This window comes from Stegastes partitus, unplaced genomic scaffold, assembly GCF_000690725.1.
Source record: "Stegastes partitus isolate 25-593 unplaced genomic scaffold, Stegastes_partitus-1.0.2 Scaffold116, whole genome shotgun sequence".
Taxonomy (NCBI): Eukaryota; Metazoa; Chordata; class Actinopteri; family Pomacentridae; genus Stegastes; species Stegastes partitus.
This window is the reverse complement of record NW_007577847.1, coordinates 701,924-728,495: the sequence shown is the minus strand read 5'-3', so window position 1 is coordinate 728,495 and position 26,572 is coordinate 701,924. Positions and strand designations below refer to the sequence as shown.

The 26,572-nt window shown below is 41.1% G+C and overlaps 1 protein-coding gene across 3 annotated transcripts; it reads right to left on the bottom strand.

The window, feature by feature from the left end:
* Nucleotides 1-1,488: 1,488 nt before the first annotated feature.
* On the bottom strand, nt 1,489-26,282 carry stag2b (STAG2 cohesin complex component b). 3 transcript variants are annotated; one of them, XM_008278141.1, is made up of 34 exons: nt 26,130-26,282; nt 23,927-24,054; nt 23,748-23,829; nt 23,432-23,575; nt 23,204-23,300; nt 22,977-23,053; nt 22,575-22,779; nt 21,189-21,340; nt 19,184-19,257; nt 18,964-19,087; nt 18,183-18,281; nt 17,920-17,999; nt 17,702-17,809; nt 17,345-17,456; nt 17,101-17,218; nt 16,899-17,002; nt 15,855-15,947; nt 15,664-15,753; nt 15,344-15,547; nt 14,779-14,849; nt 14,537-14,624; nt 14,362-14,442; nt 14,159-14,251; nt 13,524-13,698; nt 13,288-13,427; nt 12,983-13,084; nt 12,715-12,863; nt 10,998-11,126; nt 10,535-10,761; nt 8,907-9,126; nt 7,362-7,469; nt 7,148-7,277; nt 4,615-4,692; nt 1,489-3,437 (listed from the first exon to the last, which is right to left on the bottom strand). In XM_008278141.1, exons 2-34 carry the CDS (start codon nt 23,968-23,970, stop codon nt 3,414-3,416), a joined length of 3,822 nt encoding a protein of 1,273 aa, XP_008276363.1. In that variant the 5' UTR covers nt 23,971-24,054; nt 26,130-26,282; the 3' UTR covers nt 1,489-3,413. The 3 variants fall into 3 exon arrangements, with proteins under 3 accessions (XP_008276363.1, XP_008276365.1, XP_008276364.1); XM_008278143.1 differs by having other exon boundaries at nt 7,148-7,274; XM_008278142.1 differs by lacking the exon at nt 26,130-26,282 and adding an exon at nt 25,774-25,921.
* Nucleotides 26,283-26,572: the final 290 nt, after the last annotated feature.

Genomic DNA, 26,572 nt, shown 5'->3' with positions numbered 1-26,572 from the left:
ATATTTTATTGGTTGCAGAGCGCATTGTTGGAATGATATGACTCAGAAATGTGAAGAATGGAGTGCGCCATGAGGCACAGGAGGATGAGTCTGGACATCTGAGTGTTGCTGGCGTGGAGTCCGAGCGCCTAATCTGAGGCAGGTTCTTGGTAAATGATTTTCCAGGGTCAGCTGCTTTCCTCTGCCCTTACAAGCTGAGGAGATTACCACCAATGCTCTCATTAATGATTTATCCGTGGCATTAAAATTCTGGGGGTTTATCTTCTCGCAGTGTGCTGGAAAAAGTCTCATCCTGCATGTACAACAGCTCTTCTGAGAATTGTAATCAATTATAGGAAAGAGCCGCAATTAATGTAGAGCAAACATATTTCAAATGGCCCAGAAACACCGCTCGGATCCCGCCAGACGAGCTTCCCTTTGTTGCACGTGTGAGTCCCAGTCCTCCTTGACCCCGTGAGGTTTCAACACCGGCTCAAGCTGATAGAGTCCGAGGAGGCCTCCGGGTTATCGGAAGTAAATACAAGCTGGAAACACTACAGAGGCTGCGGCTCTGATTTAAACTGAGCAGCCCTGACCTCAGCAACACAACTTAACCCGAGTCAGCCCGAGCAGATGCGCCGCTGTGGGAACGCGCTACAGAAAGGAAAGTAGAGGGAAAATAATTATATTGGCACTCAAGCGTGAGATGTGGAAAAACCCTTCTTAAAACTGGTTTGACGACAGCTTTACGGTAATCTAACATTTCTCTTTGGTTCCTTTCTGCATGAGCACAGCGAACAGCACGTTACAAAAAAGGGCTGACGGCACAGAAGACAATCAAACGGGGCTGCCGAGGGAAGCGCTTTTCCGCACATTATCCCCGATAGCCGGCGAGCAGACTGACGTAGCGATAGATGAGCCTCTTCATGTATTACAAGCTGGACATGAAGGGAGCTCTCTCTGCCAGGTCCTATTCTAGCGCGCCTGCATTGATCTGAGCTCCTCTTTATTTATCATGCACTTAACACACAAGTCTGCGTTGCTTTCATCCTTTCTTCTGCCGCCTCGTGTCCTCACTTTTATCATTACAACAACTGTGGCGCTCTTTGTCTCCACACAACAAGACATTACTCTCCCGAAAATGGGCCCTTTTGATAGGCAACACAAATAAGAGAAGCTGTCACATACGGCGAGATGTGTGCATTGAAACCTTGAAAATACATATTCATAGCCTCTTTTTTTTTCCAGCAAAGTGAAAAAGACACATATATTACAGAGTGACACCACGTACAGTAAAACAATATGGGGACGTCTGGTTGGGACTACACTGCCCCCAAGTGCCAAGAAAGTGAAAAACAAGAGCGTGTCAAAGCAAATTATATTCATATTTCACCACAAATTGAATAGATTGGCAAAAAGGAAAAACCGAGACTCCAGCCCCAGTAAATCACAGCTAGAGCGGCGCTTTGCAGAATGTTTGTTGTGGTCAAAAGTAAAAAGTACCACAGATGAAATGTGTTGATTTTTATTCAAAAGTTACTGTCTCCAGACAAGTACAAATCAGAAAACAGAGTGACTGAAAGAGGATGGGATAATAGACAACAACTCAGAGTGTAGGCAAGAGTGCAGAAAGAAAAAAAAAAAAAGAACAAAAACAAAAAAAACACAGAAATGGCCAAAAAAGGAAGGAAAGAAATTAAATTTTGTATATATACACATGATCTAATAAGAATTTATACCAATGTAGTGGTAAGTAACAAACAATAAACAGTACTTTTTCCTTAAAAGAATTTTCTTTTTTACTTACATAAAATAATTAGGCAAAACACATATAGGCTGTTTATCTACTTTATCACATTACATCTGACCACCTCATATTTCATGTTCTAAGAAGCCAATTATCCACCTTTAAACATGACCGATCCTCTGACATGGAAGATTACTGTGAGAAAAGGTGACCTCCACAAGCATGTTTAAGGCTTAAGCATGGAATGACTACAAAATAAAAACCTCAGTAGACAAAACATTTCATTAAAACTTGTGTGTGACAAATATATGTCAAAATCTAAGCTTTGTCTAGCTGCCACAGCGCTGCTGAATAACTTTCATCTTCAGTATTGTCTGAATGACTACCTTACAGTTTTAACATTTGAAATCTATAAGTATTTTTTTTTTTTGTGACAGGACTTTTCATGTTGAGAAAACCTTAAAGCTGAATTTCACAAGTCTTTTCATTAGTTTTATCCAAACTAATTTACATGTAGGAAAAAAGGTAGAAACCCGAAGACATTATCAAGACAAAAAGAAAAAAAAAAAAAACAAAAACGTAAAAATACAAATTTAAAAATCTTCCTTGATGCATGGCTTCACATGCTTTCATTGTTTTTTTTTTTTGTTGTACTTACACATTTCTCAAACTTTGTGACTGAAGGTTGAAAAGTTGAAAATAAGAAAAACCAAAAGCACATATATAAAATCAGCACCGATTCATATATAACTTTTATTTAAAATGTAGAGATACCCATTTCAACATTATGCTGCTGGATTTTAAGAGAAAAAGATTTTTCCTTGACCGAGCTGCTGTCTTCCAGAGCCCACACAGTGGCACTACTGGGATAAATCTCTGCTCATTCTTAGGTGGAGGGGTTGGGTGGGGAAACATTTTTCTAATAGATGATAGTTAAGGAGTGTTCCAAATCTTAGGGTAAGCTCGAGGGACTTACTGCTAAACAGTGTAGAGCGTTCAGTGGACTCTGGGAATCTTCACAGCATAAAGGGATCTTGACTGATTCTACGTGATATCTCACCATCTTAACCACCAGTGGTTATCAGGACCTTAACTCAGGCCCAACAACAGGGAGAAGAAACTTAAGAGATAGAGGGAGGAGAAGAAAAAAAAAAAAAAGGAAAAAAAAAAAAGAGCACAGAAACATAAAGACCTCCATCCACTTGGCTAACACAGTACAAGCAAGCTACTACAGTCCGTTTATAAATTACTACTTCACACCTGGTAACTTACTACAATTGTAAAAAGGGTTAGACATAAACAAAAAAAAAATGTTTCTTAAGTTAAACACACCAATTCATCCCCATTTTAAAAAAAAAAAGGAAAAGAAAAAAAAAAAAAAAAGCTATTATTGATTTTTCTTCAGACATTTCTAATAGGTTTGGAAGTGGCCTGTTACACTATTTCTGAACAGGAAGAGCTTACCCAAGATTATAAAAGTAAATATTTGAAACAAAGTCCTCTCTGAGCAAGCAACACTGAGTGTGGGTTGTCATTGGTCCACGTGGAGTACAAGCCAGAATTTTTTTTTTTTGTTTTGTTTTTGCTTTTTCTTACAGAAAACACTTCTGTTTTCGCATCTAAAATTCTCTTTAAATACAAAGCGCCTCTTCTGTTATCCCAGCGTCAAAATCATCTGGATATTAGCTTAAAACATGGACACCCCGAGGACCTAGAGGGAAGAAAGAAGCACACATTAATAACTGTTCATAAATTTAAAGAAAAATCAAGTGGCCCACTCTTGCCATGTGCACGTTTAACTGTGTGGGTCTGTAATGATTTAAGTCCGATATAATTTAAGTACATGACAATTTATTGTAATCCCAGTGATTTAGGAGAGTTACTACACGTGTATTATCATCTGTGGGATTTATGATGTGAATATGGCTCATATTTGGCTGCGACCAAACTTGTTGGCTCTTTAAAGAGCAGCGAGTCACGAGTGAGGTTGTATCGCTGCAGCCGGTGCTGCCAAAGTGTCACGGGGGGGAGAGTAATCTAACCCCAACATCCAAGAATAAAAATACAGTCCAACTTTTCAGTCTGATTTTTAAAAATAAGCACAAAAAAAATCAAAAGGGTAGTGTAATAATTTCTGCGTGTTTGCAACATGTTTGATGTAACGACGCTGTTACAAAACGTAATCTAATCTACGGCGAGAACATTTCTAACGGAGGGAAAAGTTATTCAAAGCGGTGGGAAAAGTGAGTCTGAGGCAGGCTTGTTTTGAGCTGTGGTGTGGTGGGTTGTGTCATGTGGCAAAAGCTGGGAAACCAAGTATGCTGAATGTTGTTTCTTTGCTCAGGGAAAGTTTAACAGAACAAGATGCAAAGTATTAAGCAATGAGAAAACTGATCTCCTGCTTTGATTTTGGACTATTTTGTGTGATTAAAAAATATTTAAAGTTGACAAAACATCCATGCTATCGAGTCTTAAATTTAAAGCCCAGTTTTAGAGCAAACCCCCAGGGTCTCCTACGGCCGTGACATGTCGAAACAAGAATTCTAGGCTGGCCATGCAGTCTGAAATAAATAACAATTGTTTACACAAGCAGAAATGGTTGCTCTGCAATCAAAAACAAATGCTCGACTTGGCGACAGGCTGGTCAGCTGAACTTAAATGTTTTGTACAGCACCCAAACACAACATGCTACCAAGTGGTCCGTGTAATGTGAACGAGTTCAGCGCATCTATTTTTGATCTGCTTCCAAATGGTACCGAGTTCATTTACAATCACGAGCGTGTCGCTTCACATTATGCTAATTTTTGTTTGTAGAGCAGTCGTCGAGGAACACTGAAATATGGAGGATGTCATCGGCCTAATCCAAGTGAAGTGTGGGCGCTTCTTACCGATTCATCCATGATAGAAGCGGGGTCAAAGTAGTCCGGCTTGAGCTCAGACCTCTCGCGACGGTTTTTAGAGGGCGGCTGGAAGAGAACAGACAGATGTTTAGAGGAAATATTCCAGCTGCTTTGTCAGCAATCCACATCTAAACAAACTCCCCCCCTCCACAAAAAAACATAATACGATACTGAAAGAAACATGGTGATGTTATAGACTTTTACAAAACAGACACTAAAACCAGAACCATTTCAGGAGACGTTTGGGGCATTTAACAAGAGAGAATTTACAGAAACTAGGGCAGTTGTACAATTTTCTGGTTGATTCAACGTGACGTTTGGAGCCCGTCTTATGGAGCCATACTCCGGTATAAGCGTCCAAAATAGACATTTGTCTCAGATGAAATTCAGTTCTGGCTTTGCACTCATAATACATGACTCTGTGGTGTTGGCGTAAATGGTCAAATTAATTTTTCATGTTGCCTCATGTTGTACCACCACTCGCACTGTCAACAGAGTACGTTTCATCTTTTTTAAAACCAAAAACCACACATCCTTCCCTCAAGCCAACAATTCCTTTTGATGCTTTCTTCTGTTTCCTTGAAACACGTTACATGCAAAAGCCAATACAAGATACTCGTTACTGACAGTTGCATGCGAAAGAAAATGAGGCTTTTCTTTGATAAACCGACTGGTTATTCCCCATGAAGCCTGTGTTTGCATATATAAACAGAAACCCCAAATGTAATTAAATCAGGGAAGATTGCAGTCTTAGTCATGAAAAGGCTAACTTTATTGGCTAACGTCGAATTAAAGTCAAACAGAATGAAACAATTGGAAAAGGAGTTGGTTAAATTAGGCCATGAAACAAAAAGGAGGACAGCAGTACGCTCAGTAACAAATGCTGATGTTCCTCCAAGGACGTTAATAACTGGATTAATGGTCTTTAGATTTGCCTATAGCAGTGCCTAAAATATCAGAATACATGGTGCAAATAAAAATCACATTAAATAAAATGTACTTTTACTGCCCAGTCTCCACTATACGAGTGTCTGAGGCAGCTCTGTTCTTCACAACCAAAGTAGCAGACAGACAAAAGAGTGCTGAGTTGGATTTTTTGGGGGCGAAATTATTACCGTAATTTCCGGACTGTTGAGCACACCTGAATATAAGCAGCACTCACTCATGTTAAAAAGAAGGAAAATAAGTACATTTTTAGGCCGCACTTGTCTATAAGCTGCAGGTGTCCACGTTCTAACATGAGATATTTACACAGAAAGACTTTTTTTTAACTTTTAATTAAATACGTACCGTTAACATACACAAATACGTAAATGCTTTTTTCCGAACACTGCCTGTAACACGGCTGGTTAAGAAAATAAAAACTACAGTCGCCTACCAGAGAAAGTCATTGACGCTATCTTCATCTTCCTCCTCAACCCATGAGACTGGGTTGGTCTAACGGGGGAAAAAAAATGTGGCCCTGACATGAAAGATAATTCCAACTGAAATGTCTTGGTTTGAAATTCGTGGTGGGGGACACGAAAAATTTGGGCAATTTGTGTCCCTGGAAGTTTTGTGACTATTTCACGAATTGCTGCGAGACTGGGTTGTCCTTCTGATCACTAAAACCACTAAAGTCGTCTTCTTCAGTGTCGGAATTGAACAACCTCCGAATTAATTCGTCACACACTTAGTTCCTCAGTCTCTCTTTCGTTGTTGCTCTCAATGTCACTTTCATCTCGAGGCAAATTCGTAAAAACCCATAAATTAGCCGCATCATTGTTTTCAAAGCGTGTGAAAAAAGTAGCGGCTTATAGTCTGGAAATTATGGTAGCTAATCACGACAACGCCATACATAGTTTTACCTCTAAATGGCAATTTCATTTGGTGCCTGAAAGAGATCTAAAAAGTGCTGGTTTCTTCTATAACTTGAAATTCCTTTTAGAGGGATACAGGCAGGGAAAACCGAAGCAGGACAGTGGAGGTGATAAGTGGGGAAGAAATGCAAACGAATTTAGCTAATTACTTAAAGCATTTGCAACTAACTAAATAAATAAATCACTGCTGAAGTTCTGCAGTGCATTTTACAGGACATGTAATTTAGAAGTTTTCTGTTAAAACATTTAGGAGCAGAAACCAGTTCTTGAATGGACTGATCCCTTTATTTATTTTTTTTGTCTGTGCTTTGTATGCAAGATCCATTCAGTCAAATCAGACAACAGCATCATCACTGGTATCAGCTAATAAAGGCTTAAAAATGCAATACTGGCATTGCCCCAGATTGAACATTGACAGGCAGATAACACTTGCATAGCTTAAAGTTTGCAGTTTTGTTTAGAAAGTATTGTATCTTCTGTCAGTGGGCCACTACGATAAGACTTGTATAATGAGAAGCTAATTCTATTAAGAGAGAGACCTGATATTCGCTGCAATTTTGTGGAGAAAACGAACGCACATATCAGCAATCGGCCAAAATGAGTTGGAGATTGTCTGCTTTATGCTCACTTAGTACAAATCTAAGAAAACTAAATGATCTCACCAGATCAATGTCCATGGTGTCAAAGTCCATGCCTTCATTGAGATCGTCCATACGACCCTCAGATGACATCATCACATCCTCCACAATCGGCTCTTCGTCGTCCTCCATGAGCCCGGTGCCACGACGACTGCTGAGCAAACAGTTACACCATTAATAAGTACACCTGGGATCAGATTTGCGCTTTTTGTGTGGCGTCGGTGTGCCGGTGTCTTACATAGCATGCTGCAGATTGGTCCTGAGCTTGGCATAGTTCATGGCTCTTTCTTGCTGCTGGCGTGCCTCTTCTTGCTGTCGCTGAGCCAGCATCCACGTCACCTGGGAACTAGACGCACAGGAGCGCATTAGTTAGCCGTGTTTTTATTGCACGTGCGTCTGGTGTATTAACTGGAGATACCGTGAGGATGTCGGATATAACTAAGTTACCCACTGGCCCGGTGCCTGTAAGGAGTCAGGGTGGATAAATAAACTAGTCAGTCATTGTCCCAGTAGAGCCAACACTTGGCAGCCTGTTAAGTACAAGCATTTTGCTACCATCTACCCTCAAAATTAATAGTATGCAAATGGGAAATTACATTGAACCCTGTCCTAATGTATTTTGGCTCATTCCAGTCAGATCCCATTCTCAGAGAATAAGTGATCCACTAAGCTGAATGATGGGCCTGGATATGAGCCGAGATATATTTATAAAACCTTGTGGTATGAAGCATTAGGATGCACTGGTGTAACATAATTAATTAAAAGTAAATGGGCATGAAAGAGTTGCGGAAATGCTGGGTCAACAAATCAAAGGAGGAGGAGAAGAAAAGTGAATGTTGGACGGTGGGTTTCGTGAGTAGTTTGAGGCGCTTCCAGACTGCGAGCGGTTGCCTCTGCGGCCGCCGGTAACATCGGTATTCTGTATGTTTACTTGGAAGGTGCATCCAAGCTACAGCCAACTCTATGAGCCTGCACACCACAGGCTGCTGTTATCCACCTGGTCTCATCATCTCATCATAAAAGGTAAACAGAATGAGTTGCAGGTGAAACAAGGAGATTGTTATGACATGATTAATATAGCAACTTATCCTCACTAATATCGTAAGGATTACTTATATTCCCAGACCTAATAATCTGACTTTGAAGCTAATGTTTGTCTTTATTGATCCGCCTATTCTCTGCTAGCGAAGGCACACTCAGATGCTTGTGAAGTCGGCTCCTGTGTCGTTTCCCTCTCTGTAGTTTCCATGGTCACACAGCATGCCACAGTGGCAAGTTGAAGTTCAAGCATCATAAACTCTGATGGTGCCGACGGCAGTGTTAACACTGGAAAGAACGGAGGCGGCAGGGGCAAAAGCTTGCTGTCTGTAAGCACCTTTACCACATTACATTCAAGGAAACTTAGGTTTGATGGCGCCTCGGTGGAGGTGAAAGATTTAAATATTCATGGTTTATTCCACACCTAATGGAATTTGAATTTACATAAACTGACAAAATGCTAATGACATAAAATGACACTAATCTGTTGTAAATCCAAAGAACTTAAATGTCAAACATTTGCCTGAACCTTTTTTTTTTGTCATCTGGCCAACTTAATTGTTCTTCTGTTTTCGATTTTGTAATTTAAAAAGTGCAAAACTTTACAACAGGTTATGCATTTTATGCCTAAGGAGGACTTAGCAAGTCTTCTACAGTCACTGAACTGTGATCTCGGCAGCGGGTGTATTATTGAACTCTAAACCCACTGCAAGTGTTCAGGAGTGCAAGATTGAGGCACGCATACTTGTAATCCAAGGGTGGCTGGTGGTGCTGAGGCGTCTGTTGATGGTGCTGTGGGTGTTGGTGTGGCTGCTGCTGGTCGTGAGGGAGGGGGTAGACCCCCATGAAGCTGTCATCACGACCCCTCTTAGGGTCTCTCATGGCAGTGGAGGTGAGGTGGGGGGACGGCATCATGACTGGGGTCTGCATGCTCTGGTGCCACACCTCGCTGCTGCTGCTCTCCTCTGGAAGTGTGCGGAAAACTTGATTTGTTATACGTTACGACCAGGTGGCAATTTTCTTCCCGAGCCCGTTAACTATGACCAATATTGAGTTTCAAAACAAACAGTGAGCAAATTTAAAACTGTTATTGGTAACTGCAACAAACCCAATAAATTAATCTTTACACTAAAGGCAGAGCTTTTCATAGTTTGTACTTTTGTCGAACCCACTCAGAGACGTTGACATAACTTTTCTGTAAGTGGGGTATATTCATTCATATGTGGAACAAAGTGCACGGTGCAAATAACTGTGCAACACGCTGCACTAAGAGTTTTGTCCTTTCATGCCAGAAGGTAGAGCTTGCACGCCAGAAATAATCTTGAAAGTGAAATCCAAAACTAAAGCCGCTGTCAGACGTGCTCTCCTTTCCATTGATCTAATGGCATCTGAACATGCTGGCTTCATGTCAAAATGAGCACCCTGGTCAAGTCAAGCCACGGTTATTTATGTAGCGCATTTAAAACAACAGACCTGAAGCCAAAGTGCTTTCCAATAGAGTAATAAGATTGATGTTATTAATTGACCCGACAAGCGTAAAAATTAGGGTTAAGACCATACGATTTTATTACATAAATTTAACTGATTAAATGAAATAACACTGTTAAGATGTTACAATATATTATAAGTCGTGACAGCACTCTTGCTGGGTCGGGCCCGGTAAAATTTACGCATCTCTTTCGACGCGGCACAACTTTGAACTGCATGCAGCTGCATTAAGCAATGAGCATTCACGAGATTAGGACGTACTGATACAGCAGGACTGCTTTAGGTACAGTTGGCAACACAACAGCTGAATGAACCATTATATTAACATAAAGGCAACCTATGTTTGAGTGACAAATTGTGTCCCTTTAACAGATTGATGAAGCCAACAAGTGTCACGTGTCTGACAGGGCCTTAATATAAATGAGAAATTGGAAAATGCAATGATATTTAAAATCTAACATCTGATGTTCTTGTGAGAGCCTTGGTCAGGAAGAAATTCTCAGCAAACCCAGAAATAAATGACCCTGTGTGATTGCTAAGGAATAGTTTGACTCTCTCCTACCATCTGCTGTTTAATCTCCTCACCCATCAGCTTGGCGGGCTGAGCTAGGCGGGTAGGAATGCATCTGGGTTAATCTGGGCTCCAACTCTGCTTTTGTAACATCATGTCTGGGCTACATTGTGTGTGATTTTCAAGGAGACATATTCTCTGTGTGAGTTTGAACTAATTAATGTTTATAGATAACAGAAAAAGTGCTGATGTTTTGTTTTAAAACTTCAGCTAAAGTCAATGCAAATTTTTCTCTGAAGTGTGGGAGAAAAAAAAAAGAATCCACCATTAATAAGGCCACCATTACATATTATTAATTCCTGAGTGTGCAATACCTTCTGGCAGCTTCCTCTTGGCTGCTGAAGTTCCAGCTGTAGCAGCAGGAGGCTTGGTCTTCTTGGAGCGAATGGAAGAGCCTCTGCTAGAGTAGCCACTCATTACAGACATGGTATCATCATCGCCACCAGCCTGCAGGGAATTCCTGTAGGAGATGAGGGGGAGCCAGCAGTCCTCTCGCTGCAATGCCATCTGGAACGTCATGAAGCGCTCCAGGTACATGTGGCTGAGGGGGGGATGGGGGAGAAGAAGGGGGTCACATAGACAAGATGAACAAACTGAAACATACAGAGGACAAACTTTACACATGAAACCAGGTGCACATTCCAACTGGGGCATGAAAAAAAAAGCATCTCACGCATCAGAAACACCAGTTGCACCAGTTGTCACAAACACCTGTTGCACTGAGCCACTGAAGCCTCCCACCCAAAAGCTCAGCAGAAAAAAAAAAAAAAGACTTACACAGTCCTCTTGTCTTGTCTCATAAGCTTGGAGGAGAACTCGCTGAGGATGTCCAAGAAAGCCAGGTTGAGGGGAGGGCCTCCTTCTCCCTGGGGACTAGGCTCCTTAAATGCAAACTCAATACCGTCCCTAAGAGGTGCAAAGACAGAAAGCAAAAACTGTGAGCAACGATTAGCAACAGTTTTATGTGCATCAAACAAAAGAACTGTGTAGTAAAAGTATCATAAACAGTGAGATGGCACCTATTTAGAGTTTTAAGAAAAGGCATTTATTCTAATCAGGGGTCACCAGCTCGACATTTTTACGTTGCTCTACAAGCATTATTTAGATTTTTCAATATTTAAGGATCCCTTTGCGTTCAAAGATATACAAAAGATACTCTGCTTTCACTAATAGCTGATTAAAATGGTAAATACATTGGTTGAAACGCTTTAAAATTACATCTCCCTCTCCTCCCTCATTAAAAAAGGTTTAACTTCAGGATGCAGGAACTCTGTCTGATGCACCACTCCAATGTTGTTCTTAATGTACGTGCAACGAAGGCTTCAATTTTCGACATTGCAGTTGCCTCTAAACGTATAGTCGTAAGGCCACAAAGATTTTGGCTAAGCTTAAAAAAACTCTACATTTCATTGTTGTCATCTTAAAATCTTTATGAATTATATTTGAATGATTATAGTTTGATGAATCAATACTTCAAGGTAAAAATAATCAGTTAATTCCAATTATTGTAATTCACCATTACACAATTCTACATATCCAATTCCCAATATGAGACAATAAACACTCTTGCCTACTTGTTTCGAAATGAAGTCATTTTAGGTGTATGGCACAGATCTGGACATATGGACATACCCTCTGTCGCTGCAGTCACAGATTTTCCACTTAAATACACTCAGCTGTCACGCTGCGCCATCACGCAATAATGTGCAAAATCACCTACGGCGTTTACGTTAAACATTTTGAATACGAGACAGAATTTTCAGCCCTGCGTTTCTTTACCTTAAAGCCTGTTGCACACCTGTCATATTCCGTTACGCACTACGGCCATATGTCACACAAGTGTAGAGGATACCCGACCAAACATAGCAAACGTGCATTCACTGGCTTTCCTGGAAACTGTACGAGATTCTAATCCAATAATCCACATGAAAGAAAGGAGGCACACGTGATGCTGTAGTGGAAGAATGTGTGCTTTTAAACACGAAATTTTCCATCACCGTTAAAAAGAAGCATCGTGCAAAGTTTAATATTATAACGATGCTTCTTTTGCCACCGCACTAGTTGTTGCGTAGAGAAGCTAATGGGAGATATGTTATGTTGCAGCTGCAGGAGTTAGTGTTGCTTATAAAACATTTCTGACCTCACATTCTGCTATAAAGGAGCACATGGACCACCTTGTGCAGCTCCTTTGATTAGTGCATAGGTTATGTATATAAGCTATGCAACAGAGCAGTTTTGTTTAAATAGCACAACTGCTTTTCTCTGCATTCAAACAGCCCCGTGTTGTCTTTACACAATACTTTCATTGCATGGGAATAGGATAAACTGCAGCATTTCATCACTTAAGCCTCCAAAATCCACAGGAAAAATAACACGGCAGAAGGAAACACAGTATTCAAGGAGTAATTTGTCTAACATGACAGTTCCAAGATATAAGGGCCAAAAAATGTAAGAAGAGTAATGCAATACACCAAAGATTGGAGTTAAGCCTTACTTGTGCAGCATTGCTATGGCATCTCTGGTTTTGACTTGGTCGAGACCGAAGGTTAGAGAAAAACGTCGGGCCAACTCTTTGATTCCACAGAACGCAGAGGAGGAGCGATCGAACCCATGACCCAGTTCGGACAGCATTTCATTAAACAGCTGCCACAAAAGGAGACACAGAAAATCAGATGAACAATATTTCATACATGGAACGAGTGAACAGAAGGTTTCAGAATTACTGAGGTAATTAAGAAATGAGCGAGAGTGTGCACACTGACCTGCTGCAGACTGAGGATGAGTGTCTTGGCACATTGAATCTTGTCAATTTGCCGAGTCTTACTCATAGTCTCCTTAATGATGTCACCATAATCATTGTAATACTGTAAAAGACAAAAAAACACGACTGGTTCATTACAAATTTTTATCTCTGTGCTCGTGATTTGGTGCTGTTTTACATATCTACTGATTGGACAAACTGTGCTGCAAATGTGTTGATTAAAATTCATGTTTCTACTGCACAAGTCCTTCTTGTTCGAAAGGAATGGCCATAATATACGACTGCATTTTTAAATGACAAACCTACCCTCATGTACTGTTTGAAGATGTCAGCTCCTGTCTTCATTTCTACCACACAGTAGATGATGAGTTTACAATAGGCAGCCAGGAGATTTCTCCTCTTGTGCAGAGCTTCAATCTTTACTGCCTCATCATCCTGTTGCCCATCTGAGATTGGAAAAAAAAATAAATTGAACAACTATCCATTTACTTGTTCACCTTGGCCACAGGAGAGGTGGCAGACTTTCACATTTGCATTTGTACCTGTGCTATTTGTGTCATCGTCCTGGTCTATGAAGACATGGTTCAGGATAAAGGAGAGCAGTTCAGACTGCAGCGAGTCCTCGGGGGAATAGACCAGGGGCTCCAGGTGTTCCCTGCCTCCGGACACCATCTGGTGGCTGAAGATGAGCAGAAGATCACACAGGATGGTGAATGCCTGCGGGAGAGAAGAAAAAAAGAACAAAATGTTCAAACTTTGTGTGTACAAGCATTATCCAAAAGGACTCGTTGCCAATTAGGTTTTAAACTAAGCTTCTGTATATAACTATACAGAGCATCTAAGATTAGAGAAAATGTGACTTCTTCAGTTGGGAGGCACAGATGGCTTCATCACCAAGCTGCATCCAAGACCTTTTCATCACACATGAGCAAAGCAAACAGAGGGTAGTCACTTGCTCATGCAATACCACTCTACTTACCAGCACTTTGTGGCCAAAAATATCCACTGCAGCTGTAATGAATGCAGCCAAACCACCTCTTAAGAGTTAAAAGGTTTTATTATTTGTCTGTTTGTTGATGATGTCTATTTTGTACTGTATGTACTTTCCTACTTGGCTTTAAAACTGATTTACAACTGCTGCTACACATGGATATTCGCTGTTCTTCTGTCTGTTTACCTGCTCTTTGACGGCTGTGTTGACATTGGTGAGGTAGCGCTGACACATCATACAGAATGCCCTCATCTGCTTCCTCAGGGTCACCAGATCATCCTGACAGAAACAACAGTCACTTATTTAAATTTTTTCAAAAATCACACTTATACTTGTCCAGTTCTGTTAAAACAGTGGAGAACAGCAATGGGGTTAGTTTAAGACCTCACCTTTCTGGAGCTGCCCTCGGATAACTTGGCCAGGTGCCACAGGATCACATAGTGGGTACACTGCAGTGAGTGGATGACTATCTGCTCATGGTACAAAAACAGATTGGTTAATATTTACAATCTTTATAATGTGTAGCTTCACAACTTCACTTGGTGTATGTATACGTTTAATTACCTGCTCGGGCATGTCTCCATTCTCTATACCTGTGTTGAGCAGTTTGAAGTTGCTGGTGAAGAGATCCCACCCTGACAGATCATGTGCACTGCAACACATTTGATAACATCTTGTCAGTTTTAAACACATGCACACAGAATCACGGGTAAATTATTGCTGTAATTGAACAGGACACAGAAGCTGTGACAGACAGATATGAAGTGTCTGAGGGAAAACAAGCACTTCAGAGAATAATTTCATACTTGTGAAATGCTGTGATCCTCTTTAGAGTTGACAAAACCTGATAAGCATCATCTTCATCGGCATCTTCACCCTGAAAAGAGAAATTGCGCAACTGTTCGTTTATGGTTCAAGATGTTTCACGCATTTGATCAAGACTGAATCCACCAGAATGGACACAAATGCAAGATTTTTGGGTTCATCAAACAGATATTGGATGAGCTTCTTCTCACACACAGTATCAAAGTTTTCTCACCGTTTTCACAAATGCAATCTGTCAAATACTTTATTCAACATTGCCTGATAAGCCAGATGTATCCATTCTCAGAAGAATGGATAAAAACACATAATGCTGGGTAACACTCACTTCGTGGTGCATATTTTGAGCTAGCTAAACTTCCTGCTGTTTTCTGGTTATACTGGACTCACTAGTGAGATGACTCAACATGTTTTACGGCATCACCTGAAGCGATGTAGAGTCACTTTTAACGCCTGTTTTAACGTTTAGGCTCACTTTACCAAACAGTGCAGTGAGTATAAACATAAACATGTTTGGGAGTGGTTACATGTGCATGCTGTCTCTCCTACCTCTTGTAGAAAATCCTCCAGTAGCCTGTTGAACTTGTCCACCAGCTCATCCAGCAGTTGGGAGCGGGCTATATCCACCCTGTTAAAGATTGTGAACTCCTCATTGCAGAGGGCATGGTAGGTCTTGGAGCAGGACTCCAAAACCTCAGTGTCTGTGTGCTTCTCTACGATTTCTCTGATCTGACGCAGCAGGGATTCCAGGTGCTAGAGGGGGGGAAAAAAAAGATATGTGTTATAACAGGAGGAGATAAACTATTACTAGATTACCATGTTAAACACATTGATGTAACTCTGTCCTGATCTGACTGTAGTCGTCTTACCTTCTCCAGACGTCCTGTGGTATAGATTTCCAGGTCAAAGAACTGAGGCAGCTGCAACAAGTTAGTCACCTTCTCTGCATCCACAGCGTACTGTAAAAAAAAAAAAAAAAAAACATGCAACATGATGATCGTTTCTTATGCTAAAGCTGTAAAGGAAAGTGCTTAGAAAGAGCACAGTGGATGTAACATACCTTGGCCAGTAGAGGGGGCAAAGCCACAGCAAACAGCTCTGTCATTCTGGTTCTATCATCAAGCTGAGTCTTTTTCTCTTTAGCTGTCATCACCTGAACATGTGATGCAAGTAAGTTAGATGGCTGTGCACATAACTCATTTCCATTCACACACACCAAAAAAATAAGATAAAAATACTCCAGGATTTTTCATTAATGTTTACTTTTTGACGACTCTTGTACGCTTAATTTTCACTCCAACCATGTTTGCTTTTTTCCTTATTGGCACGTTATCCTCTTCTTTTTTTTAAGCACATATTTTGTCTCATTTGGGGAGGTTTGTAGCTTTAGTGCAGTTCCCAGGAGCATTTCTTTCGCTGCATTTCTTTAATAATTTAAGTGGTAAAGTAAAACCGATACCAGCTCTTTTGAACCTGATGTGCGATAAACACCCTCGTAGTACTTTTACACTTAAGGGGCAAAAACACTCTGGTTGAACCCTGTAAGACTCTAAAAGTGTGTTTTCAGCACTGAAACACGGAATTTACTAAAAACCAACAGTACAAAGAAAAGCTGCGAATCGGATTTCTACTTGTAAAAACATGCAGAAAATGTGTAAATATTAACTCAAAACACTGCAGCGCGTTTGCCACTATCGACACATAATATGTTCAAAATCCCAATGTTTCTCTAAAGAAACTCAACCATGCCTATCAAAGAAACCTCATATTCCCCAGTGTATTAAATGTTGTAAACCACAGCTGTCAGACAAAGCAAAGAAGAAAGCAAAGTTCGAAAAACCATCTAATCCACGACTGGCTTTTTACAATGGTTGGATCGCAGATTTTTCGACACATTAACTGATGTACAAGTACAAGTGCAGTACTTTTAACTGTCTACGGGTTCAGCTTGTACTGACCCAGCTTCAAAGTTAAGCAAAGCTCTCAATTTCCAACACATTTTGCCCTCACAGCAATCCCAAGACAGTCAGACAGTTGGGGAAAAAAAAAAAGTATTGTTTAACCAATCTTGGTTCACCATTCAAAGTGTATCAGCCACTCTTACCCTCTTCCCTGTTCCTCTTCCAACAGGTGGGTGGCATTCAGCAGCCTGGCGTACAGTGCACAGCATGATTTCAATCAGGGCTGTCTCTTGTCTGTCTGTAAGAGCTGCAACAAAACAAAACACAAAACAGTTAGCGTGACCTCCCACATGTGTGCTCTGAACTGCATACCAGTACACAAGCGAGAAGAAACCAGTGCTCTACCTTCCTCTCCTGGCAACGGGTCGTCTAGCAGTAAGCTGATCATACACTCCCAGTCTTTCAGTAGCTCTGCACCACATTCCCAGAGGGAGTCCACAAGGTAAGCTGCGTGCTCGTGGAGCTAATAAGACAGGTGTTCACACAAATGAAGGATGAATGATTGAATTTGCTTACATACAGTGCTGCAAATGAAGACAGAAAAATGTTGCCTGGATGTGACAATAGAAAATGAAAGATGATGATGTACCTCACTCTCCAGGAAGAAAAAGACAGTGGTCTTAATGAGGTTGGCATTTGGGCTTTGTCTGCCTCTTCTTTTGGGGGCACCTTCCTCCTCCGGTTCCCGCTGGCTGAACAATCTTTGAGAATGTTTTTCATTAGTTAGCATCACACAAAACACACAACCTCGACATAATATTTCTTGGAAGCAGCAAGGGGGCCTGCAAAATTAAAACTTATAAGCTAGGGTGAGGACTGACTCACTTGTAAAATGCCAACAGAGCAGCTCTAATTGAACAAATTTACATGCTACACCTCTGAAGTTTCCAACAAAATGCAAGTATGAACCTAAACAACAACAAAAAAAAAGTTATGTCTGACATACTTCTTAAAGAGGAATTCTCCAGCTGCAACAGCAACAGGTCTGTGTGCCGAGTAAACCAAGTGGTAGACGCTCTCACAGTCCTCAGGGGTCAGAACCTCGTCTGTACTACTGCAGAGACAAACACAAACAGGAGTCGTCAGTCGTACATATGTACTAAGGACTACAACCCAATGAAATATGGTAAACAACACAAGATGTCATCAAGAACAGCCACTTACTTCAAGACTAGAGTGAGCAGTTTAATTGCTTGTACTGCAACATCATACTCCTTGTCAAGAGTCATGGAGACAATACGGTCCTGAGCAAAGAGAGACAGCAGATCTTAGTGAGTTATTTGACTTAATAGGTACAAAATTTGCCAATGCAATAAAAATGTGTGCCAACAGAGCGTGGAGCTGGTTTCTGTATCAGACTGTGCAGATAAAGTTGTAGTTAGAAGTTGTAGCTGTTGTGTTTAAGTTGTCCAGCAGGTGGTGCTGACCTTGAAGCGACTGGTGAAGAGTTCCAGTCTTGCATTGAGTTCTCTGTTGTAGTAGAGACCCTGCAGAGCTGTCAGACACTTCAGACGTACCTCGCCTTGCTGCAATGGAGAAAGAAGACAGTGATTTATCCATTATTTGTTGCTACAGTTGTCAGCAGCAATCAGATTTTTAAAAAAATTCAAGTTAATAACTTAAATAAGAGAAGTTTGAGCAATATGACAGTGTCCTCTAATTAAAATTATCTAAATTGATGTTTTTTTTTATATAGACCTGCTTTTCTAATTTGCTTAAAAAAAACAATAAACAACCCGTAAACACTAGAAAACATTCATACCAAAGATTAAACTGTTTTTATATTTGTTTGCCTATTAGACCTGTCAATCAACGTTGGAATAACAGCAGGTTTCAATTCAGCGTTTTGAATTTTGGTGGCTACACGATGTTTCCCACTGAGTTGCTGATTGTGACTTTAGCAGCACTGCACACAAACACAGGTGTTTCTTGCCTATTTTGTCTGATCAGGGATTTACTCAGATTAAAGTTATGCACAGTTAGAGTGGGAATTGTGTTTTGCTGTTAAATTGACAGAGGTTTAGGCTGTCTAACGCTGACAGATTCATGGAAATTTACAGGGCAGTGAGGTAGATGTAAGTTAGTATCAGTCTGAATAACCACAAGAGGTCAAATCAGCAAAAATAAAAAGAAGTAAAAACTCTTGAGTTGGTAGATTATGGGTTTGAAACAGTATAGGAATTACAAAAAGAGCTTTTTATATCCCACCTTATCATGCATCGTCCATCCCACATACTTCAGATAGCTGTCGTTGAGGAAGGCATCACTATAGAGTTTCATCCACACTCCAATCTCTTCTATACAGATTGCCCTGATTTCTGCTATCGAATCACTGTTGGAAACATCATCATTAGCGTAACGAAATACAAGAAATGACCACGTCAGAAGCATCGACGACCGTATGAAAAGGTTTTATGTGAAGCCTTACCGATATCGGTGAACGAACACTCCCTTGAATATAGCATTCATCATATTTTCAATCTCATCCTGGTTTTCTTGGAGCTGAAATGGAGAGCAGAATGAAACCGATGAGCACATTCGAGCGATGAAACATACACGCTTGCTGACTCGACCGCTATAGTACGGGATGACCAGGAGGCATTGTTAACATAACAAGACGTGTGTGACAGCCAACTATGCCACCATGCTGTGGTGTGGCTCCACAGTGAACTAACAGATGGATGCCCGGTGGGACCTGCTGTTATATAACCTAATAGACTGACAATGCTAGCTGAATAACACTTGGCACTGTAGGTCCACCACCTACAGAGATGTTGCAGTCGCTATTCTTTTAATAAAAAACAAACTCACTAATGTATAGGCACAAGCTAGAATAAGTCACAACTGACTCGTTAGCCGGGATTGGAAGGTGGTTGTGTGCAGGTTCTTTCATGATTTGTCAGAACAGAGTGGCCTGTAGGAGGGAATAGCCTACAAGTCAAATTCTTGTCATGACTGCACAAAAAGAAAGAACATCAGGGCTGTTATATTGGGCCATGAGGCTCAGTAGCAGTTGGAAAAACAAAGACTCCAGCCATCTCTGCTTGCCAGTGCTCTACAATATACGCTAGTATGAAGAAAAAAATCTCCTGAGATGAGTGGAATGGCATGCAATCTTCAGTAAAATCATCCAAAGCCACTTTTACAAGCAATACCTACCACTTAGTGAATGTAAATCCACAGTCAGAAGCATTGCTCAATTTGATAAGCTAAACTGATGTACTGGATTTTAAAGCTAACTTAGTTATTGTGTACTGATTGTGACTATCAAACCCTAGTGTAATATTTTATTTCTTGATTTCAAACCAAATCTTGATTCAATAAATAGATTAAAATGCACTTGTTTGCTCCCCACCAAACCACTGACTAATGTCTTTAAAATATAACATGAAACATAACTGGCAGTTAAGCAAACGGGTCTTGATTAAACTCACTGTCTGATGAGCAGAGAAAGTGTCTGAAAAAAATATCCCCTAAAAAAACAAACTGGTCCATATACTGTAAAGGTGGGACACAAGTGAGGCCCTCTGCTTTGTTGTTACCAGCATTCTGTCTCCAGCAGCTGGGAAAAAGCCTCTTTACAGCAGTGTTGTTGTCATTTGAACCCATTGAGCTCCACAACGCTGCAAAGGGCTCTTCAAATAAAACGGGTTGTAGACAAAGTTATGTTCTCCACCCGATCAGAGTTGCAGTGCGTGCCGGTGGGTCAACTTGTTTGCTAGCGCTAGAGTTCGGTGCTCAACCACCCTACAGTCTGTCTCTGGGCCTTTTCACTGAATGCTTTACTTTCATATGGCAAAGCAGGTTATAAAGTTATTAAAATCTAAAATGCATTCAAGTGCTTGTGTTCTTTTCAACTCAACTACAAAATAAGTCCAGTGTGTGTGCCTGTGCACCATCTGGGTGCTGCACATTGCTCTCACGAGAAATGGCCTTTTTCAATCCATTAAAATAACTTCACTGGCAACATACTAACATTTATTTCGGGAATCTGTGAATCAATTCCAAATCACAGAAGAAAATAAAAGACTATTTTTTTAGTGAACTTATTTCTTTTTCCCTCCCGCCCGTATTGTTTTCTCAAACAAAAATCAAAACAGTTGCCACAGTTGTTACAGGTTAGAGATCTTATTGCATTAACAGATTGTCACGCATGCACAGCAAAAGCATGCTACGTAAAGAACCTGGTGTTGAAACTTTCTGCAAAATTTGGACAAAAACTTCTCTCTAATTTGGAGCATGCCGCATTGGCTAATGAACCTTAGAATTTACCAAATCACAATAACACTGCTGAAGACGAGCTGCATCTGGCAGGAGATTTCAGCTAGAATTCGAAGCATCCAAAGAGGAAGTGTATCTAAATGCATACGGCTTGTGCTTAGATAAGCAAAATTTCCAAACAAGCATAAACAGCAAATTGTGGCCACCCTCACCTCTTTGCGTTTTTGCAGGAGCAGCTCCAGTCTGTCATTTGCCCTTTTAGCCACCATTTTATTCCTCTCTGCCTCATACTGGCGCTGGGTGTTGTCCATGTTGATGCTCAAGTTTAGAGCTACATTCACCAGGGCTGTCATCAGCTTCATGGCTGTCGAAAACACAAGTAACGGCAATTAATAAAAGACTGCAGAGAAAACAGCAATTATCTTAAGTAATCATAAATAACTGACTCACAACATCAAGTACCCGAGTTTATCTGACTTGACAAATTGTGTTTGTGTAAGGTGTCAATAATGTGCAACACCAACTAGCCCTGTGGCAAAAGGTAACCTTTAGAACAAAAACAAAGCACCCTAACAATAGAGGCTGTTGAAACACCCTTTGTATTTGGAAGAAATTTAGCCAAGTTCTGTTTGCATTTTACTGTGGCTAATTAGTGTTGGATTCAATTATACTTTAAATTAAACAACAGTCCCCAAACTCTGTATTCTACATACATGAATAGCTCCACTTTTAGCTGTATCCACAAAACAAGAAAGCTCGAGTATTAACTTAAATAACTGTGAACAAACTGAAACACTCCATCCTGCCAGTCAAAATCAGGCCTGACACCAAAACATAAGCACAACAAAAGCATATTACAGCTGAACACTGACAGCTGAGCACTAAAGAATGACACAAATGTTTTGTGGTGACACCACACGCCTGCTCTACTAAAAATTATTTCATAAAATGTACAACTGAACTGCATAAATGATACTGGCTGTGTGTTCTGGAAACCTTGAGTAAATGTAGAGCACATGATCTGCCCCACCAGGTGCCTTTGGCAGTTCTTTTTAGTGAGTAAATGCACCTTTGCTGCTAAAGCGATTTCTGACTGCTGTTTGCAACAAGCACAGCCAAGGATAAAGATGCAAATGTCCCTGCTCTTAAGGCTGCAACAAGGCTAAAAAGGTCTAATCAGGCAAAATAAGTGACCACATCTGTCCGGATGGGCCACAGGTGTTCAGTGGCTTTATCAGTGGTCGTATTCATTCTACACTTTACTTTAAACAAAAAAAATAAATAAAAAAATTTTGAATAGCCAAAATTAGTTTTAGCAATCCCAAAACATACAATCTGCTGAAAAAACAAACTTTACAATAAAAGCATTCTTAAAAAACAACACTGTATAAATCATGTAAATGCATGGTTACTCCTATTAAAAACGTAAGAGTACTAAAACCAAGCTAGCAGTGCAAATATAGGTGTACTGTGAGCGATCCTCCCTAACTGACCACTTTCCCCACCCAGCTAACTACTCTGTATACTTTAAACAAAAGCCACTTATTGCAATTTAGTACCAACATTTAAATGTACTTCACAGCCACAGTTCAACTTACCTGCCAGTGTTGAGGTGTGTCTGAAGGCTCGGACTTGGGAATCTGACAGTCCGGTGAGTAGGGAGATGACTGTGTCCATCATGTACTCATCATAGATGATACTGTATTGACACTGGCGCACTAGCACTGAAATGAATTCACAAAAGCTTGACTTGAACTTCTTCCACTGAGGCCCGGCTATGGTTAGAGGGTAGTCGCCGCTGTCCTACAGGGCACACAGGAGGAAGAACAACAATAAATTAAATACAATGGTGAATATGACCACAGACAGCTGTTATCAGCAACAAGGTAAAAGGTTCTATTGTCCTTGGAAAATAAAAGAATTCAGACTTTAACCGAAAGTGACATGAATGAGATATTTAAGGTGAATATGGCAGTGATTACTCTGATGAGATAAGTTACCTCATCAAATTCCTCTGTCATTCGTCGGATGATCTCAGAGTTCTGCATGTTGCGAAACATTTCTCCACTGACCACACCTGGAAAACAGAAAAAAGACAATTTACTAAGTGATCAAGAAGAACATCCCACTGAGGAGGTAGGACACACATAATCAGATGTTTTTCCTTAATGCATCATAAAAGAGCCAGTCATGGAGGAGAGTGACTCAAACTGAGACACACGCGTACCTTTACATCCTGAACACTGGATGAAGAAATTGATGAGATCTAGTAGCGCAACGTCTCTGTCGTGTTTGTAAGACTCAATCCAGTCATCAACAACAGACTGCAGAAAGACAGGTATGGGCACACTTAGAAATCACACACCAATATAAAAAAGTACACCGTTATGTTTTTGCTCAAGTGAAATAACAGATTTTTACAACGTGGTAACCTCGAGGAGCTTGTAGTTCATACCTGCATTGCACTCCTGCCCAGCTTCACCACCTCAAACAGCATCATGTTTTCCATGCCATTCTCCTGGTGGTGGCCATTTATCCGGCCTGCTCCCTTCCCTCCTTTGCCTTTCTCCCCTGCTGCCTTCTTCCCCTTCTTTCCACCCTAAGAAAGAGCAAAAAAAAAAAAAAAACAATAGTTGAAATCACTGCAGAGGGTAAGAAAAGCTAACTTTACACACATGTCACGAGTAACTGCAAAAAAAAAAAAGTGGCAATACTGGGTTAACCAAGCAGGACATTGACCCAGAGCAAAGGGGCCATTTTTCTTTTCATACCTTTCCTTTAGTTGAATTTGCAGTCCTTCCATCAGGATCCTCAGAGAAGTCTGTGTCTGAGGAGAATCGTGTGTCTGTATCCCTGGTAGACGCAAACCGATAATAGATTTAAAATTCACATCAATCTCAAACTTTACTTGTACATTTTTTTGTGAAAAAAAATAAAAGCAGGTACTTACTGAGTATAGGCGAACTCTGATGGTATTTCTGGTGCTGCTATCATTTCTGTAACATCTTCTGTATAACTTCAACTTACGACTGGCTTGAGATCCTCAGAAAATACAAGACAGGAGAGGTTGCATGTGACCTAGAATACGAAACGCAATACATTTAGAGATCAACATTTCAACACACACACACACAGCAGAGACTGCAAATTGTACAAAAACAAACATCATATACATATACTGTGTGCGCGTTCACAGGAATCACAGCCTCTGTAGTGAGCAAATGTTTCTTTGATGCCGTTCAGAGAGAGAGAGGAGGAAAAAAAAAAACGGTTTCACATGGTAACAGGGGGCGGACACAAAGCTCCTGTCACGCTCACTGTCTAGCCATTGGCTCCCTCTCTTTCTCTGCTCCCCCTGCTTTACAGACAACGTCATGCAAGGAAGATTGGAGTATCTTCCTCAATGGCCAAATATGGCACTGCCCTATCCGCCCCATACATATCTCCACCAATCAAAAGCCAGTATCAACATCAACAAGATACTGCAGGCCACAGGGAAACTATTGCATGGCTGTGATGTGGAAATTAGTGGCACCATACATCAAAGTGGAGGAGCAGAAGTAACTTTTTTTCAAACCGGGATTCTTACTCCGTCGCCTAATTTAGAAGCGAATGTAAATTTCCTCTTTTAGCAGACACGGAGGGCCATGAAAGCACTCCAGAGTCAAGTGTTCAGTCCTGAAAAGGCAAAACATAAACTCCTCCCATCATATACCGCTCTGGGTGCAGTATGTGCCCCTTTCAGCCTCAGCACACGAAGTAACTGCAAATTACAATATCAGGAAAGAGTAGTAAATAGACGTCAAGCTATCTTGTATTAGAAATGTGATGCAGCCTAAAATCGGGGGGATTCTTTCTCACAACGCGTGCTGCACACGATGGCCCGCACATGCCGAAATGCGACTCTTAAATGTGTTTATTATGAATATTAAATAACTGCTGGAAAATCTAAAAAACACAAGCAACACAGCTCATGCTAACTCATTCAATATTAGCGCTGGGTACGAGTTGGTTGCAAACGACTTTTTGTGTTTAAACTTAAGTGGGTTATTTCTCGGCGTAGCGATCTGATAACGTGCCCATTTCCTTGATAGTGAGGGGGGTACTTGCACGACAAGACGACGGGAATCTATGGGTGTAGACTGAAAAAGTGGCGCCAAATCGGCCAGTGTATCTCATAAACTTGTTCCTGCGACGCGATACTAGATCGTCTTACCATAAAAATTAAACGGCCAAACCAAACTGTGCGGATTCCCGTAAGACAAGCGTGCCACAAAGTACCGGCTCAGTTCCCTCCAACAACGCCGACGCGGCTACGCTCTCCGTCGGCTCCTGTCAAAATTGACACCGGTGCGCTTGCTGGTGCTAGCGCCACTAGCTAAGTAACCGGGGATTTTGGCGTCTTTTCCCCAGCGTCAGCTAGTTGAAATTTGATGAAGTAAGCACGCACTACTCTGTGCAAACAAACTGCGATTAGTCTTACAAGAAAGCCGACAAACCTGTACAACGCATTATCGCTAGATTTTGAGGGCATGCCAGCGTTTACCGACGCTGTAATACTTGGAGCATAATAACAAAACAACGCAAGCCCTACTGTACTAGCAAGCTAATATTAGCTTGTACACAATAACGCTCGCCAATAATGTTGCCATGGATATTTACCACCTTCTGTTCGCGTACAAGTCGTATTTGGAGCTTGTGCACAGATAAAGGGAATAAAAACAGGGTTTTGTGTGATTAACAAGCTGGAAATAACTCCCACTAGTTAGCCATGCTAACAGCTACTGCTAACGTTACCTAAAAAAACATCACGTCCTTGCGTCCTCCATCTTGCCTCGGGAGTTCCAGTACCGTATTGCATAAGCAACAAACACTTTGTTTACAAATATATAAAGTGCAAGTAAGTCGATTGAAACAATAAAACGCTTCTTTTGGTCGCCATCTACATATTTTGCGCTCCTGTTCCAAAAATCCAGCTCGCTAGCGTGCTAACAACCGAAGTAGCCATGTACCGCGAGCTAGCGAAGCGACTTGGTTCAGGCAGACATCCGCGCACTGGGCTCATCCACAGCTAGCCTGGCTAGCGAGACGGCTAGCAAAATACAAATCAACTAAGTTCCAGATAGCTCTCCGCCATTTTACAGCTAACTTACCTTGTTGTGAAATGTAGTCCCGGCAGAATCGTAACTTTTACTATTCGTATACTGCTTCCGTCTGAATTCCGCTACAATTCTGTAAAAAGAGTTTAAAAGTCGCGGTCAGAGGCGGTTTCGGACGTTCTCTCACCCCGCTTGCTCCGTAGTTCGGTTTGTTGTTTCGACGACCTGGGAGGAGGAAATCCTGGTGCAGAGCTACCACCTAGCGGCCACAATACCCGCATTAGATACACCGCTGCGGACCTGACATCTAGCGGCGACTGGCCGGTACTGCAGCTTAATTCTTCCGCCTCTGTGCAGCGCGCTTTGCCGGGTCTTGCTGTGGGAAACGCCAGGAGAGTTAATCCCACAGGACTGAACTGTTTGGCACAACAGAAAGCAGTTTTATAAATCGGGCTGCAGCCACCATATTGAACAGAACAAGCCTTTTAGCGGTGTCC

Coding starts and splice junctions, on each gene's coding strand:
- stag2b (XM_008278141.1), bottom strand. CDS start 23,970: ATGATAGCAGCACCAGAAATACCATCAGAGTTCGCCTATACTCA. Junction 18,282..18,963: donor GATGGACGATGCATGATAAG/GTGGGATATAAA, acceptor TCTCCATTGCAG/CAAGGCGAGGTACGTCTGAA. Junction 17,003..17,100: donor CCCGTTGCCAGGAGAGGAAG/GTAGAGCACTGG, acceptor GTTTTGTTGCAG/CTCTTACAGACAGACAAGAG.